The following is an 18,082-nucleotide window of genomic DNA, read 5'->3' on the forward strand; positions in this document are numbered from 1 at the left end:
AATTTTTCGCTTCAGGGATCATCTTTAATCAAACAGTGTCGGGCTGTGGCCAGGGAGTGAAAAGATACAGACTAGTGCATTCCCCTAATGTGCATTCGTGCATTTCCAAACACATATCCAAATTCTTGTCTAGCTGTAGCAGAGAAATCACAATGCACTGTGCAAGGATGTCTTTTAACCCTGCCCAGTACAGCAAAACAGTGGCCACATTTGTGATGAAAATTGAGGGATAGGATTATAAGGGCAACAGTCGGGCAGCAGCAGGGACAGAAATCGAGGGTGGGGGATAAGAGATAGACAGGATCTGTGGGATGATCAGCGGTTGTCAGGATCTGAACCCTGCACTGCACCTTTTAGCTGGCTTTCCACCCCTCCTGATTTTGCTTTCAGGGTCAGTTGCTTTGTAGCTGGAGTCCCAGGACAGTCACACTGATATAAGCATATTCAGGGGACCACTGAAGCATGAATCAAAACAAATAGGATTGGTACCAATCCCTGTTTCATCAACACAGAGAAGACATAGCATTTTGTTATTGCTGCTCTATGAGTTGTAATCTCCGATTTTCAGGGCAGTAACTGAGACATTTTTTTTCCCAGCATTTATCTCCCTGCAACCTAATAAGCTTTGTACATGTTCAAGCTCTCAGTTATCTTCGGTGCATTTAGAAGGAAACCCCTAAAGCTAAAAGAAAGGATATGCAGAAAGATGACAGGAGATAGTCTGCTGGAAATGGAAACTAATATTTTGTAATGTCTCTTTTGTAACATGCTGTTCTGTGTAGATAGAGTTCAATTCCAGTAAATGGGTTACTTTAAGGAAGTAAATATTTAGAGCAAGCTTCTGCACATTTTTGTGGTATAATACAATAGGTTTTCTTTGAGAAACATAGATTATAGAAAATTATTTGAAGTAGCACTGTAGAGCTCCTCCAGCTGCCACCTGGTTGTAGTTTTCAAGCTGTCATAGTACGATAAAAGCAAAAAGAAACAACAAAATAAATGGGGCACATGGGTAAGGAAATGCTGTTATATTTCACAGTAATATCATTTTTACTGAGATTATAGTAGGAATAGGAATAATAAAATAGGATTGTTGGTAACCTTTTCAGTAACTTCTATGTCATTTATCACGGGTGGTTACACGTGACTTTGCAGATGAGTAACTATAGCTGCTCTGCCCTCCATTTGTGCCAGCCTATTGACCTCTGCAACTGCAGAGGTCAATAGGCTGTCAGCTACATACTATGACACATCTGAATATGAGTGCATGAACAAAAGTGGAATTTTCCTGTGATTGTAGGCTGTTGGCAATGTTACTTTCTCTATGAAAGCTTTGATTGGCACCTTCCCAGTTGTGGGTTGTGGCCTGGCAGGGGGCTTCCTGACACTCATCAGCCAGTGGCGCAGTATTTGTACTGTGATGGTAAACCAGCAGTCTCTGGAACAACAAGCCAGCAGTTATCAGCAGCTAATTACATAAATGCTGGGGGGCACTGTGAGAGAGAGAAGAAAGAGTGGGGCGAGTGGATGGTTGTCTGAGTATGATGTAATTCTGCCAGTGGGTGCAGGGTAATTACATTTTCTATTTGAGGGTCATTGGAGAACCCCTCCAGATGCTATCTGCTGCCCATCTGTTTATCCAGTTAGCCGGTGGTGGGGCCAAAGGTCATTGCAAAAGTGTTATGTGAATGCTGAGAAGCAATATGCAGCAGCCTCTCTGACTTATGGGAATTCACCGATCTGACAGAGCTGCAGCTGGGGTTGAAATTTGCGTAGCCTTGTCCTTGACCCCCCTTGAAACAGCTGGAAACTCAACAAGCGGGTGTTTCTCAGTGCAACCTTTTTAAAGCCCGCCAGCATTATCTGCTAGTAATTTTAAATAGTAAATCTTAATAAATAAGAATTAAAGAAAAAAGACAGAAAGGAAGAAATCCAGTGTAAATATCCTCACAGACAAAACGTTATGCACAGTTCTTGCATAAAGAATAACATAGATAAAAAAAAATCACACATTAAATCTTTATGGCAGAAATGATAAAATAGTCAAAAAAACACATGCACACATACCCACACACACGCGTGCATGCACACACACACACACACACACACACACACACACACAAAAGGGATCATTTTTCACCTTACTGTATTATTGACTTCAAATTGCCAGACTGCACTTAGAGCACCACATGGGGTTCTTCCATTTGTTTTTAAGAGGCTATCTCCAGGGGCATGACTGAGAGAAAAGGGCAACATCATGGCTTTGTTTAAATTAGTTGCCCTTCAGACTTTATATTCAGCTGAACATCAAATATGACCAAGAGAAAGGGAAGCTAATATTTTTACAGATACATTTAAGGTTGTATGATAGGGTCGTGTAAAAACTTGCTAAAGATAATAAAAAGTCATTCGTCATGTCGAATGACCAGCGGATAAACTCTCAGGTTGGTAATAAATGTATTACATGTATAAGAACAAGCGTCATGTTAACAAAAGATAGCCGTACAGTAACTGTTATGCTTATTGTAGCTGTTAGCTAAAAACGGTAATTTAGCGTAGTTTGCCCTGAATTCAGCTTTGACAAACAAATATGATCGACTGTTTCTAGTAGAATTCCAAAGTTGTCATCTTGTACCCTCTCAGAGTACCCCCTCTGTATGCTTGCAGAGACCCCTACAGTAGGGAAACATGCAAAACGGTGTCCAAACCTTTGTGTTTTAGCTTTATTTATGTCTTACACAGCATCCAACTCTTTAGCTAACTTAATAACTTTAGCTAAAGTGAATAGTTAGTCTAATTCATTAGAAATCCAAAGTGCCATTAAAACCAGCAGAGGTTCTTATATTTCAGAAGAAGGGATTAATTCAAAAGAAATGACCTCAACGCCATATTTTATTTAGGAACCCTTGAGAGCACTTTGCAAAATAACACATTCTTATAATTTCACCCTCAGATGAGCCAAGCTACGACTGTCAGGGAAGGTGATGTAGGTACAGAGCATATGAGAGTGGTTAAGTTAATGTCTCTTGTCTAGATGAAGGCACAAGAGGGATCAATGGCAAGGCGTAGAGATTCAGTATCTTGAGTCTTCAGTGGACACTCCATTTCTGGCACAAAACACCTGTAAAAGATGGTCGATTTAGGAGGTGACCCGACAACTTCAGCCTGTCAAACATAGTAATGGAGCAGTGTGTTTAAAAAAAATTTATTAATTAAGCATGCACTCAGTACCCTAAGAATTATTATGGTAGTTAAACACAGTGATAGTTGTATATCACATTATATCACTTCAAACAGAGGTGATCCAGTAATGCTGCACTAATGAATTAGACTAACTATTCACTTTAGCTAAAGTTATTAAGTTAGCTAAAGAGTTGGGATGCTGTGTTATGCTGGGCTTACACGGTGCGATTTTTGGCCCATTTTGAGCCGATTTTTGAGTCGTGCGACCGTTTTGGCGATCGGCCCGATTTTGGCCTTCATCGTGCGTCGTGCATCGTGTAGTATACGTGGGGTAACGAGAAGCGATTAACACCTCACGACCAGCTCCCGATCATCAATCGCTTGGTCGTGAGGGTGTCACCGCAGCTTCTCACACTGCGCACGCGCAAACACAAATGTCAGCGAAAAAGACGGCGCAGCACGGCAGTGCAGCGTGTGATCTGGACACAAGCGATGGAGGCACAACTTGTAGAACTATGGCAAGCTCACCCGAACCTTTTCGATGTGGCCTAACAAAATTATCACGACCACAACAACCGTGAAAATAGTTGGATCTACACTGCTGCTCAATCACAGCTGCCTGATCAATGTTTTTCATTAGAAATTTAGCAAAGTTGATGGTGGTGGTGTGTCTGTGTGAGTGAAAGACAGAGAGGGAGAGCGAGCAACAGAATTTCTCTTATAACCTTCATTTTATGGACGCACAGTGTGAGCACTCGGGTCGCATCAGAGCATCGGGCCGTATAGTGTGAGACCCTGCATCGTGACCTACGAACTTCTAACCCCTGCGAGTCAATCGTACAGTTTGAGCAGGAGCTGAATCGTGCGACTGAAAAAAATCGCACAGTGTCTGCCCAGCATAAGACATAAATAAAGCTAAAATACAAAGGTTTGGGCACCGTTTTGCATGTTTCCCTACTGTAGGGGTCTCTGCAAGCATACAGAGGGGGTACTCTGAGAGGGTCCAAGATGACAACTTTGGAATTCTACTAGAAACAGTCGATCATATTTGTTGTCAAAGCTGAATTCAGGGCAAACTACGCTAAATTACCGTTTTTAGCTAACAGCTACAATAAGCATAACAGTTACTGTACGGCTATCTTTTGTTAACATGACGCTTGTTCTTATACATGTAATACATTTATTACCAACCTGAGAGTTTATCCGCTGGTCATTCGACATGACGAATGACTTCTGAAGTCTTAATTCAGCTCAAGATGCTGTAGATTCCCGTCGGTAACACTTTCGGTCCGCTAGTAAAACGTAGTTCTATTAATCTGCGCTTGAACCGGAACCGGATGTAAGTTCCAAAAAACTGAATTTTGGAACTGAAATTGAATTGTAGAACTGAAACTGAATGGTGAGAAGTGAAACTGAAATTATTCGAGAGCTGAATTTTTAAAGGATAAAATGCAGTTTCAAAGCAAATCAATTCATTTTCAAAATATAAAATTCAATTTCAATTTAGTGATGATCATTTTCAAACCATAAATTCAATTTCAAATTAGACTAATTCAAATTCAGTTTTCAAAAGCATTTATTCAAGTTACAATTCAGATTCAATCTGAGCAATTCAAATTCAAATTGAACTTATTCAAATTCAGTTTCTGATGGCACAGATTTCTGCCCATATTGGGGCCAGATCTGCACAGCAGACTCCTCTCGGGATACCCGACTATTAGCACTGGTGCAGAGTTTTAGAACCTTTCGGTTTTATCCCACAGGGACTCCTGTGATCTAGTTTATGCTGTCCTACTGAAACTGCTTTTTATAGACCCAGCCACAAGAGCACCAGCTTAGAGGATGGTCTTTGGGGAGCAGACCCATATCAGCCCATCTGCATCCAGACTGCAATGGAGGAGAGTGCTGAGCTAACACACACATATTTGAACTCATTCAAAAACATGCAAAGTCAACACTTATCAGTGACTCAGTACTATATTGGCGTTACACCTGGGTACTATAGTGCTTTGTATCCTGTTAAACTTGGCAAGGTTATTTATATACACATGAAAAAAAATCTGTTGCACAGGTACACTTCATGTAAGAGCACAGCTTTAGCTGTAACCTCCTTATCTCCTCAATACTATGTGAGAAAAGTGCTTTTTTTTTTTAAAGAAAAGGTCACTTCAAAGAGGAAGTGGTTACGCTGTGTGCTAGCTCACGCACAGTCTATTCAGGTTTGCATAAACCAAATAAAATTATTTAAATTGTGAGAACATGGCTGTATGAGAAAGGGTAACTGCTGGGTGATAGTCTGACTTCATTCTCTTGACATTATCCTGAGTTCATATTTGAAAACAGCTTATAGAAACACCGGTACAAATAATTACGTTTAGCCTTCTGTTTGTATCTGCCACACAGTGCATTTGCAGGACATTAATCAAATTCAGCTTCAGATAAACTGAAACACCTTTATACGCTATGATCTATGAGCCAGTATTTTTATTGAGACAAAGCTCTTTGTGAAACCTAGTGGGGTGCTGCTGGCTCTTAGGGGAAGCCTGCAGGCATACACCTGTGGAGCTGCTGAAATGCCACTGCAGACGCCTGCTTAGAGTCCCTGAGTGAAAGTCCATTGCAGCTTGACTGATCTTGGTACAAAAACAATTGCTGCCAGTGGTGGAGTGTTGAGGAGATTGGGGGCAGGGGGGTTAGAAAAGCAGTGAACGGAGGGGATAGAGGGATAAAGCGCTGGAGTAATCTCACATGCTTTGCCCTAGTGTTGCCATAAATGAGGAAGTCACATATGATATTATGTAACTCAGAGTGGAGTGGGTTTTAAGGTTGGAAAATTACTAGAGTCAATATGTATGCTTATGCATTGCCGGCATCACAAAACAACAGCAGGTCACCACCGCCACCACTGTCGGCATCACTTTGTGTACGTAAATGTGACAAATGTTTATAAACACTGTGATTTTTTTTCATTACATGCATTGCAAACTGTGCCTCATGCTATAGGAGGTCTTCTGTTGTGTCGTGACATTTCATGAGACCACCATGCTGAGTGTTTAGATGACGAGCCCTTGGATAACAACCATTTACACACACACACAAACACATGCATGCTGAGCACGAGAGCAGTTACTGGTAACTAGATCATCATATTATGCTTCACAGTGAAGTCACAGAGCAGTGAAGTTATCCCATTCAGTCATTTTATTGAGTGTGCATCAAGACATATCCTGTTTATCTCATCATTCCTACCTTAATCACCATTTGAGCAAATCTTTTCTTGAAGGAGCTGCCTCTTTCAGGGACAGTTATTGAGGTTAAAACTTTGGGGATCCTGATCTGGAGTTTAGAAAATATAATAATATAATACACCTTTCTCTTTGGCTTGGCCTTTCTCTTTTGTAAAAATAAGCTCACATCACAGTAAAGAAACCAAAAAACAGGAGTGGGAACTAACAAAATATAACAAAGTAGTGGAAACATCCATTGCAGTCTCCCAAGATATTCTAATGGCTTACTTTAAATATGTCTTAAAAAACAGAAAATCTGAAAATATCCACTACTAATGATCTACTTTCCAATCCTTTTTTGTTGTTGGTATTTTTGTATAAAGATTGATATGGCAGTCAAAAATTAACAAGCAGCTAATTGAATAATCAAGTAATTACAGTTAATAACCAAGAATCTGTTTGCAGAACCATCCGTATACCTTCCTGCTGGCCCTCCAATCTCAGTATAATCTAATAAATATATCACACAAATACACAAGCATACCAATAATCTGCTGGACTTGAATACAGTCCTCGCTTACGTCCCCAGGACTCGGGCACAGGCTTGGTCATGTCAACATCTGGTATTTTCTCTCTGTCTCTTGTGGCTCTCGGTTTGAAGCACCTCAGGCTGCCCTGCAAGGCAGTTAGCAGGTGTCATGCAGGCAGAGCCAGCAGGGTTCTTATCAACGTGAAGCCCCAGGCCTCCACACCTAACCAGGGGAGACACAGGGAAAGCGGAGGTGGGGTCAAAGGATGCTCTGTGGATGTTTTCCTCTTACACATCTAATGACAAAAAAGGAAACGGTTGACAAACCAGCAAACAAAAACACACTAATATGAGTCTGGTTATGACAGACTGGTGTTGAAAAGGAGAGGCGAACAGTGGATGAAGTTAATGTCACTGTCAAGGAATGAAAATCAGGATGGATGTGGAAGTAAACAGGATAGAGGAAGCAACGGATCGAGCAAGGAGGAAATGAGAGGAGAATGAGAGAAAGACAGATAGTGTGAGAGATCCAGGGGAAGCAGGAAAGCCTGAAGTTGCGTGATGAGATTAAAATGTGTGTCTGGTGATATAAATAAGGGTGAAATCCATGCTTGATTACTCCATGTCTTTGAATTTGACAGAGGCAGATTTCCACCACGTGGGCCGTGGAAGCCTCTGCTTTGGCAACATGCGCCTCGTTGTGATGACGCACACGACAGAAGAGAAACAAACACAAACACAACTCTCCGTATGGAGCCAGACTACTTAACTATATTCCTGCGATGTTATGTGATATAGTAAACAGCAGCACATAGGTTCATGTCATGGGCAAGGTTGGCTTGCTCCACAGAGGACATCTTTCAGCACCTGATTTGCCTGACTAATACCACTGCTTTTACCTTTTTAAAATGTGTTTTATATATTTTTTAAACATTTTTCCATTTATTTTTTCCATTTTATTTTATGCATTTGGGAATTGTGTAGATTTGTAGAAAATGTGAGCCAAAGATCTGAGCTGTGCACGTACATTTTCTCTATAAAGGCCCCGACACGTTCTGCTTAGCAAGGGAAAAATACTCTGAAAAGTAATACTCCACCCCAAACTTATCTTTTGATTATCAAACAGTCACTTCCTGTTTGCTTCTTAAAGGTTTACAGTCTGTTCCAACATAGGAAACAGAGACTGTGAATGTGAGCTTCAGTGTAAATTTACTTCAGTCATTGCCAAGTTTTGTGCTGAAAAAGAGTAGGAAAACATGCACAGAAACAAGCCTGTCTAGGTGGAAATTAATCATTTCTTTTAAGACAAATCAAAAATTCTGGTTATTTTTCTGATTAAATCTTATTAAAAAAAATAGTTTTAGAAGTTGTCCAATTATGTGCACCAGAATTCCAGGAGCTCAGTTTCAAATTGTCCATCGATATTTGCTTCATATATACTAACTGACTGACTGAGCTAAATGCACTTTTGTCTCTGTATACATGCAGGGCCCTGTGTTTTGTGCACTGGGTCAATGAGCCACATTGAGCACTTCTGGTGAGTGAATTTCCACAGACAGGCCATGATACTGTGGAGCTGTAGGCACAGCTGTGCATTTGTTCCCAGGAACAGAGAGTTTGCTGTATACAGTGGCTCGTGCTGTAGAGGTGTAGCTCAGATCTGCACTTTGTCTGGCCCCGTTCTGCTTTTAGGCTGTCAGCTACCTGAATTAGGCCTCCAAGAAGCAGTCATTCGGAGTGGAAAAGGAGCGAGTGGATGGGAGTGTCTCGGCTGATTGCTGTGGTTCATTTAATCCCTTTTCTATGGACTCTCTGTTTGGGAGACTTCATATTTGCATGTTTGGTGCACACAGGTGCCAAAACATGTTTGTGTAAATGTGAGGAGAACATTCATTTCAAATAAAGCCTTTGTCAAAAGAATAATTTTCTTCTGTTTCACACCACAGAATTCTCTTTGTTTACTCTGTCTTTAAAATCTGAGGTTTCTAAATGATTCTTCTATTGCACCTGACTGTTGCGTGTGCTCTGACGTGACCAGTACTGAACACTGAAAGTCACTGTTGGCTGCTGACCTGTCAAATAAATCTGAGGTAGGACTAATGAAGTCCTTGAGGGCCCAGCAATGCCCTTCACCAGCATAAACTGTCAACATAGGGATCCGTGTGATTGATATGGCTTTGTGCTGAGCATTATTAATAATATAGTGTTAGTCAGTTTTGTTATTCATTTATTTATGGCTGCCATTTGTGTTGTTTGTTCGCAGATCCGACGCCGGAGGCCAACACCCGCCACACTGTTCAGAGTAGCCGACCAGTCATCTCCTGAGGATGATCAGTCCACCCATCAGGTAAAGGTGAAGACAAAACACTTTTTTATATAAGTGTCTTTGTGCTCTCATCCATCCTCCTACATTAGATTTCAATCCTATTAACCACGTAACTACTTTACCTACAACATATAATTTACTTCATGCCATTATTTCACTGTCTAACAACATAATAATCCATTTTCCTTAATGACTCCACACACATTGAATCCTGTGTGTTGAGTTTGTGTTTAGCCACAGTTCAAACTCACCTTGAAATTTTAAAACTATTTGAGCACCAAGGTTAAAAAATATCTTGTTTACTTGATGCTGGTGAGATGAGGCTGAAAGCTTGAGTAAAATTCAGTGTAAGCAGGTTTGACGATAACACTTTTCACATTCTAGTGAAGATCCTGAAGATTAAGCATGGCACGAAGAGTTAAGAGAACTTGGGAAAACCAGCATGTAGTAGCATGTAGTGCTGACATTACTGAGTTGCAGACTGGACATCCAACAATTATACTGCATGCCTAGCCAATGTAAGATAATATAAGCAGGCACAATCATGACAAAACATGACACCTTGGGTTTAGAGATGTTAATGCTTGCATCAAAAACTGCAGTGTGTAAATAGCTGTTTGAAAATGCCATCCTTTATATTCTTAATGTTTTGGAACAAGGCTATTTTAAATTTGCATGCTTTTCCCCCGTTTTCCTCATGGTTATGTTTCTTCTAATGAAGAGGAACAGTTTGTCATTGCTCTCCAGTGTGTACCTACAAACTTCAAATCAGCTTCTGGCGTGTTTGGAAGCCAAAATTCCCCCAAAACAACTTGAATAACTAAGGAGAGGCCTCCAGAGTTACCACAAGAACTAAAAAAAGATTGCATCAGTCATGTAGGAGATATTTTGCATGCATGTTATGACTTTAGATCCCAATGAGGAAGTTGGTGTTTTAACTGAAATTTCAAATTATGTAATAAAATAAATATAGTGAATAAAACTTCCGAGGTGCCGATGCTTTGAGGACAGACTGACGAAGAATGTCATGATTAGTGGCTCACTCTTTCTCTTCACAGTGGGTTGTAGGAGAGAATGGAGTCCTCAAACCAAAACGAGTTAATCCAAATGTGTATCAGCCGCCATCACTCAAAGGTTGGTACAAGCATTTGTGTTACAGGTGGTGGTTGTGTGTGTTGTGATTCATCCTTGTGTTTAAATCCTTTCTTTGTTTTACCGTGCTTCCCTGCAAGCATTTCTTACTTGCGTTCTAACGCCTTATAAAGGTGCATGTGACAGATGGGTGGATATGCAATAAAGGGGTTTCTTTTTTTTTCACTGCATGCGCGTGTGTGATATGCATAGTTGTGTTTCTGTTTGCTTCTGCCCTTATATTACACTCAGCAGCAGGGTCAATATATCTGTGTGTGACCAAAAGAGAAAGGGAGAAAGGGAGAGATTAGAGTGTGACAGCTGTGAGACACTGAGTGAGAGTCTAGGAAAGTCTGGATCATCCAGGATTACAGTCAGTTGTGTATACAGCTGTGGCGCACACGAACACACACATATAGGTGTGATTAAAATGCATACATGAACACAGACGTGCATTTTTCTATTGTGTCTTTGTTGCATGTGGTCAATAAGGAAGGTAAGTTTGTCGGTGGGGTTTCTTTTACTTTGGATTTGTGGGTGTGCGCTGCCACATGTCGAGTGATGATATAATGAGCCAGGAAGCCTTGTTCTGCATCTCAAATCTGCCCTTTATCAGCTCAGAGAGAACTAACTCTATTATTTCTAGTTGCATAACCTATCTCAAGCTAAAAACTGACCTGCCTTAGTGCTGCTGCCGCACTGTGTAAGTGAGGGTGTGAAAAAATGATAGAGAGAGAAGCCAAGGTGACCTAGAGGAAGCGAGAGAGTGGCTGAGATAATATCACTAAAGAGAGTGAACGGAGAGAGAGAAGAGGATGAGTCAGTATTGCCAAAAGATAGCGCTGGGGAGGGTGGGCAGTCGAGTAGGGTGCAAATAAACAGATGGGAAAACAGGGTGAGAGGAGAGCTAGAAAACAACAGCGGAAGCTCTACTGTAAAAATCAGTGCGGGATACCGTTTTGTAGCTGCCTGCCTGCCTGTCTGCCTGTCTGTCAGTGCATGTGTATAACTGGCCTTCTGCCTGCCTGGCATGCATTCAAAAACCCCTGTGAGGCTTGACAAAAACTGACAGAGTTGAAGTGTGGTGAAACCAAAACAACATATCCCTCTATCCCTGTGTCTGTGTCCATGTGTTTGTGTGGCTGTCCCTGTGTGTGTTTACCTGTGTGTAGCTGTGCAGAAGATGGCTGAAGCGCATATGCAGAAACTAGGTGTCTACCCTCCCTTGGAAGACCCTTGTGAAGGGGAGGAGGATGAGGACTACTTGAAGGGAGAGGAGGGAGAGGATGCAGCTCCCACCAAAGCTGCTGGTGAGAGGGAGGCTCTCTTTCAACTGTCAGGGAGCACAGTAACAACACTGTTACAGCAATGTTTGTTTCTCAAAGCCAAAATACACTTTGAGGGACTTAAAGCTGTTAATTTTATGGGTCTTGTTTGGTTGGGTCATTGGATTTTTTACTAGGATAAATGGTTTAGTGTCATGCAGTAATCGATTGGTTGCATTCTGATATCACCAGTTAAATTAGCAGCTAGTTGGTAATTATTTCAAAGTGACTGGAGAAAAAATTGTGCTCAAAAAAACTTGAAAAACTGGAAAAGTTTGCACATTAAGATTTAAAATCACAATCTCATATGAGAAGCTTATACACTGAAAATCACAAAATATCACTTTTTAACTAGTCCAAAGGTGTATTTTTCCTTCTAGTTTGTATGTATAGCCAAGTTGTTCCCATTTCTGTACATTTTCCCTAATGATGTTTTTCAGTTATTTGCAATTTCAAGATGAAATTTTCTCATACAGGACACCGTTGTAGCTTTTCGCTCCCTAATAGGAGTTCTCCCCTTTGGAGGTGGTTGTTGATCCTTTATTGATCACATGAGCCATCACATGACTTCTTCACCTAGCTTCCACAAACAGATTTAGATGACCGTATCTCAGCACAGATTTAGGGTACACCTGTTTAATTACTCGTTGACAGACAAACCCATAGCAGCAAACCAATACATTTAGCCATGTCGACATGGTCAAGATGACCAGCTGAAGTTCAAAGTTTATTTTGGTCACTTTAAATGTGACATGGTTGTTGTTCTGAGTGAAGCTGCTCCGAGTATTTAGGAAATTCCTGGGATTTTCTCCACACAGCCATCTGTGGGGTTTACAGAGAATGGTGTGGAAAAGAAAAAAATAAGCGAGCAACAGTTCTCTCTGTGAAAACACGTTGTTGATGCCAGAGGTTAGAGGAGAATGCCCAGACTGCATTCTCTCTTGATTTCTGCTGCAACATATGGATAGTAAGTTTGAGAATTTGGCATAAACAACATGAAACTATGGCCCCATCTGACCTCTGGCCTCAGATTGTTGATGGTGATGTAATGATGTGGAGATTTTCTTAGCACACTTTGGGGCCCTTAGTACCAACTAAGCCTCATTTAAACACCACAGCCTAGTTAAGTATTGTTGCTGACCATTTCCATTATGACCACATTGTACTGCATCAAGCAGGATAACACACCATATCACAAAGCTTAAATTATCTTAAGCTGTTTTCTAACTGTGTAATGCTTTCATGTCCATATGAAGTCTTTGAGGAATGTTTGTAGCACCTTGTTGAACATATGCCATGAACAGTTAATGCAATTCTGAAGGTAAAAGCAGGTACAACTGTGTAATAGCAAGGTATAACTAACAAAGTGTCTAGTGAGGGACTATTATATGCAGTTTAAGATAACTGAAAGAAAAATCAGGCACAAACAAAAGAAAAATAGCAAACCACAGTAAGATTACATTTTTGTGCTTCTTAGTAAACAATTGCTCTGCGGTTTTCAGCATCTGGAAGCCCCTTGTGTGCTGAGCAGCTGGTACAGCTCTTGTGCTACATTATCCCTCCATCTCTTAACCCAAATGTATTGGAAGTCTTGATGTGTCACCAACACCTATCCCAGTGCAAGAGGCCAGCCAGGATGTGCATCTGTGCAAATTTTAATCTCTGCCAAAAGAAAAACAAACAAATCTACATATCTCTTTGATTTAAACTTTTTTATATATGTGCATTTTCTTATTTTGCATAATAATCAGATTTATGTGCGCTGTGTGTTTGGTTTTATGATGCCAAATTATAGGTTTATAATCCCCATAAAGTCACACGAGAGCAGTGGCATTTCATTCAGAATTATTGCTCTGTCGGCCCAGATGACAGACTCTCTCGGTAAATCCCTTTGTGGAAGCCTGCTGAAACACAAAGTACCCAAACAGGATGCTAAAATATACTGATTGGGCTTTTTTGATGACAATTCATCTGTTCTTTCAGTCAAGCGACACAGTTCGGACTCGGCCTATCCTATAACAAACAGAAGACAAACCAAGGAACTCAAGTTATTTCATCAGGTAGCTGTTCATCATTTTCAGGAATGAACACAATCTCCTTTTCAGTGCGTCTGAAATACTAAGTGAGTTTGCAGTTTAGAAAAGACATAGAATAAGAATAAAGAAATAAAGTGAAACTATAAAGCTTCTTTTTAAAATGTTCTCACTACTAAATTAATTAACCAAGAGCACAAAACAGTGCAAAAGTCATGGGGTTTCAGATACCTGAAGCAGGAAATTGCTTAAAAAGCTTTAGCTCTAGAGTCAGTACTTGTGTCCTTCTGCCCAGCAGGCATCTCTTTTACCAGAATTTACTTTACCATTCCTTATTAAATTTGTGACACAATGGTATGGTATTGTAATGGTATCTACAGTTAGATATAAGCAAAGGTAGTTGTGATTTTTTTTTACTGCTGGTTTTGATACCAGTCTTTGCCTCCTCAGATCGCCAAGAGACAGCTGCCACTGAGCAGTCAGACAAGTTTTCCAGCGTGAGAGAGACGGCCAAGCAGATACAACCAGCACAGGAGGAAGATGAGGAGGAAGAAGACATGAAGGGGGACAAAACTGAAGCCATGACAGAGGAGAACAGTTGTGGGAGTAACTGAGAGAGAAAGATAGCGCGGGGAGAACGTTTGAAGGGAAGATGTGGGGAGACTCATGGTGGTTAAAATCTGAAGAACTCAGAAAAATCAAGAAATGGGTTGTGTGTCTTTTTAAATGTGTGTAGTCTGAATACACAGATGAGATGACAGCTGTCAGTAAACTGAGCGATGGATTCTTTTGTGACCTTAAACATGTGAGAAAAGGTTCTTGTAGTACTTCACCTCTAAAGGGTGGTTTTGAAAACGAGGACGAAGAGGGAGTTTTTGTATTAGTCAGCCTTTATGAGCAGGTGAGGAGTGATTTACTGACAGAGCAGACTACAGATGCTACTTTGGCTCTGGTGTCCTTTTGTTTATAATGACAGTGGAAGGGCCAAGGTCAGCGTGACCAAAAACCCTGCAAGACCAGACCTTCAAAGAAGGCTAAAATGGCCACAAGGAATACAAAGTTGACATTATCTTTCTCGGGTACATTTGATTAAAAAAAACAAACAAAAACAAACTGTCCTGTATTACCCTTTGTAAAAACACTTGAAGGTCTTTAAATGTGTGCGGTACGTGTTCCATTTTACTTTGAAACCACAGCCTACATCGTTTGTTTTTTGATTTACAGCACCCTCAGTGTTTAGTTCTTTGTGTGTGCTGCCATCTTGTGGTAAAAAATACAAATGACAGGTTAAAGTGCTACTGCGGCTACTTAAAGTTAAAATCCATAATTCAAATTCTGTTTTGATGCGATTTATATTCTGCATTTTCAACAACAGCCTTTTAATTTTGCTGTATCTGAGCTTCATGTTGCCAAATCTTTGATCTTATTGATTATATCTTTAGCCTCTTGGAAGCTTGAATGGCGGTTGTTGCCAGTGTTATTTGTCACTGACAACAACAGAAGTCTTCAGCTTTCATTAAAATCATCAATTATTTCATTTCTATATAATAATCTACTTTTATTCTTGCTCTTTATGCTCAGCATTTACCAAACAGTCATGCTGTAGTCACTGAGTTTACGTTAAAACAATTTGCAATTTGTTCATGCTTAGATCAATGTATGACTCTTTTAGTTCAAAAATCTTTATCTGAAATTATATGAACTCTGCATTTAGCCTTGTTTTTTTTCTTTTAAACCTAAATTTAAAATCAGTCTGTGAAGCTACCTCCTATTTTTCAAAAACACCCATTTGCTGCCTCTGTGCATGGCACATTTGAACGGGATTCTTCAGAAACTTATTGGGGAAATTTTAAAAAATTAATTGAAAAATATTTTCATTTCTAATCTAGGATATCTCCCTTTTGTATGCTGACACTTTTGTAATGTTAGCTTTTTCTCATTCCCTAATCGTCTGTTGAAAGAGATATTTTTCTAATCCAAAATCCAGTTTATGGGGAGCACTGCTTAGCACTATCCTGCTTCTGTTACCTATATCCAAATACACAAATGAACCACAACGACTACTGTGCGACTGACATTTGGTAGACTTCCTTCAGCAACGAATTCAACTTTGTTTAACTGACAAAGCAAACCTAATGATAAAATTTCTAGTTGTGCCACAGGATGAATAAATCTCGCTGTTTCTATCATCTAGGCTGCTGTTTGTAAATAAAACTTTGTGAGACTTTTTCAACCTGTGACCTGCCTAAATTGTGGGATGACTGGATGAGCAGGTTATGTGTGCTGAGGCTCTTCAGCCAATAATGTCCTCCCTCCTTCTTTATAACCACCCCCCTCCTCATCCCAGGTCAGAAGAAACAATCGTGGAAAGACATGTACGAATGCTTAATCTGTGTTTATTTTTCTTTTTTTCCATTCTGTTGTTTCTCAATGTGATGTGGTTGTTTTGAAGTGAGCAACTGTATGATATCGAAATAAACAATTTTTCCTTTCTCTTTTAATCCAACCTAAATCTTACTTAAATCTTACGTCTGACATTTTTGCTTGGGAATTCTTTTAGATCTTTTTAATTGCATGTTTTTTAGACCCCTCCTACATTCACTGCTCTCTATCGAATTTATCCTTGAATCAGTTATGGACTGTCAGGAACTGCAAGTAGAGGATCCAGGTGCAGACACAAGACGGCAGAGGTTAAATCAAAAACACACCGTTAATTAAGACCTTTGGTTAAGACCAAATCTAAAGTAGTGATTCAACTGATTCTTAAAATAGGTAGGGGAAAAAAACAGACACTATGACAAAGACTAAGGAGCAGGGTAGGGCTATTTATACACATGGGGTTAATCAACGACTGTGAAAGCAGAAAGGCAAGGAGACATAGCTGAATTCAACTGAGAAAATCAGACAACAAGAGAGACATAAAGACAGTCACAAGACACATATACACACAGTTTAGGAGTAAGATTTTTCCCTGGTTCCCAGAGAAGACTGATTCATAAAATAATTATTTTTTTAAGCTTTACTTTAACTTCACTTTCATGTAAAATTGGGAAGCTAATGGGCTTAACAGAATTTTTTAATTATTTTACAATTTACAGGCTGGGTAAACTCCATTCAATTTATTTTTTAACAAATGTCACAGTTTATTTCATCAAAACAGTTTCCTTTTATCTTTAACAATGTCCACATTATTATTACATTACACCAGGGATGTCAAATTCACTTTACACCGTGAGCCCAGTTTGATCTGAACTGGGCCAGAGGAGTGGCATTCTCATAAGAAACAAATTAACAACTTCCACAGAACATCTCTATCTATGTGATAAAGACATGGTGTTGTAGAAACAAAAAGAAATCTCAGTACAACTGAATAGTAATAAAGAAATGTGTCAAATTAAGGGAAATCTTCAGGCAGCTGACTCATAATCCTGTAATTATAAAACACAAGGCTTTTGTTAATTTTCATGTCCTTTTATTTGTTATTGTGTATCCTCAAAATTTCTACAGTAGAGTATGAAAAAAAAACCCCAGGAACTTTTCTGTCATTTATTTTTTTGTAGCATGAATGGCCCATGGGAGAGGTCTTTATTAGTAAAGATGAAGCTATAAAACCTATGAAAATACAGATAAAAGTGCAAAATTATAACCTTCATGTTTTCCAAAGCTGTCCAATAGGGGTGTATTAAAGTCATTGCCAGGCCGATTTTTGGGTCCTGGGCCTTATTTTCTATTATTATTTTATTTTATGATGTTATATTATATTTTACTAAAAGAGTTAGGTCATTATTATCCACATTGCCTTCATTTCGATATAAGAGCTACTAAAACAAACAGTACAAGAAAGAAGAACTCCTAAATCTAAAAATTTATTTTAAATAATATAATTTTTTTGCGGTATATAGTCTTCATGCAACACCTTCTTAAAGTATGTGCCAAATATTTCTTTCAGTCATTCCTTCATTCATTTGCACTCCAGTTCTTTCATTTGTTGGCATTCCCCACCCCTTAAGCAAAGGGCAGAAAACAATAATGAGCCAGAGCTAAAAATAACTAGACCATTCATTATTTACACGTTGGCTTACTTGAGCTTTAAACTAATGGAGTTAAAGACCAATAAGTAAGTAAATACATAAATCAATACTTCCTTATAATTTTCTCTGGCTGTTTCAAACCCATTTTGCTTGCTCATTTGTTGTTGTTGGTGGTTGAAATATTTTGTATCCCATGTATTGTAATGAGTTAGGCTCGCATTACCAAATACTGTTTCAATGTTCCAACTAGACCTCATCTTTTGTTCCAGCAATACTACATTAGCAAGTGGAGATAAT

General features: G+C 39.5%; 1 protein-coding gene across 4 annotated transcripts in view; it reads left to right on the forward strand.

Annotated features, from left to right (window-relative positions):
- Positions 1–16,271, forward strand: part of ppp1r1b (protein phosphatase 1, regulatory (inhibitor) subunit 1B) — a 62,903-nt gene extending 46,632 nt beyond the window's left edge. For 3 of the 4 annotated variants that reach the window (XM_085454763.1, XM_085454764.1, XM_085454761.1), the window contains 4 exons: positions 9,203–9,292; positions 10,324–10,399; positions 11,569–11,706; positions 14,205–16,271. In XM_085454763.1, coding sequence (XP_085310889.1) covers positions 9,203–9,292; positions 10,324–10,399; positions 11,569–11,706; positions 14,205–14,368 — 468 coding nt within the window. In that variant the 3' untranslated portion in view covers positions 14,369–16,271. The remainder of the gene's footprint in view (positions 1–9,202; positions 9,293–10,323; positions 10,400–11,568; positions 11,707–14,204) is intronic. The other variant, XM_085454762.1, reaches the window with a different exon arrangement.
- The last annotated feature ends 1,811 nt before the right edge of the window (positions 16,272–18,082 follow it).

The sequence above is a fragment of the Copadichromis virginalis genome, linkage group LG4, assembly GCF_057382275.1.
Source record: "Copadichromis virginalis isolate Kocher_CV1m ecotype Utaka linkage group LG4, C_Virginalis_male_GT1.1, whole genome shotgun sequence".
NCBI lineage: Eukaryota > Metazoa > Chordata > Actinopteri > Cichliformes > Cichlidae > Copadichromis > Copadichromis virginalis.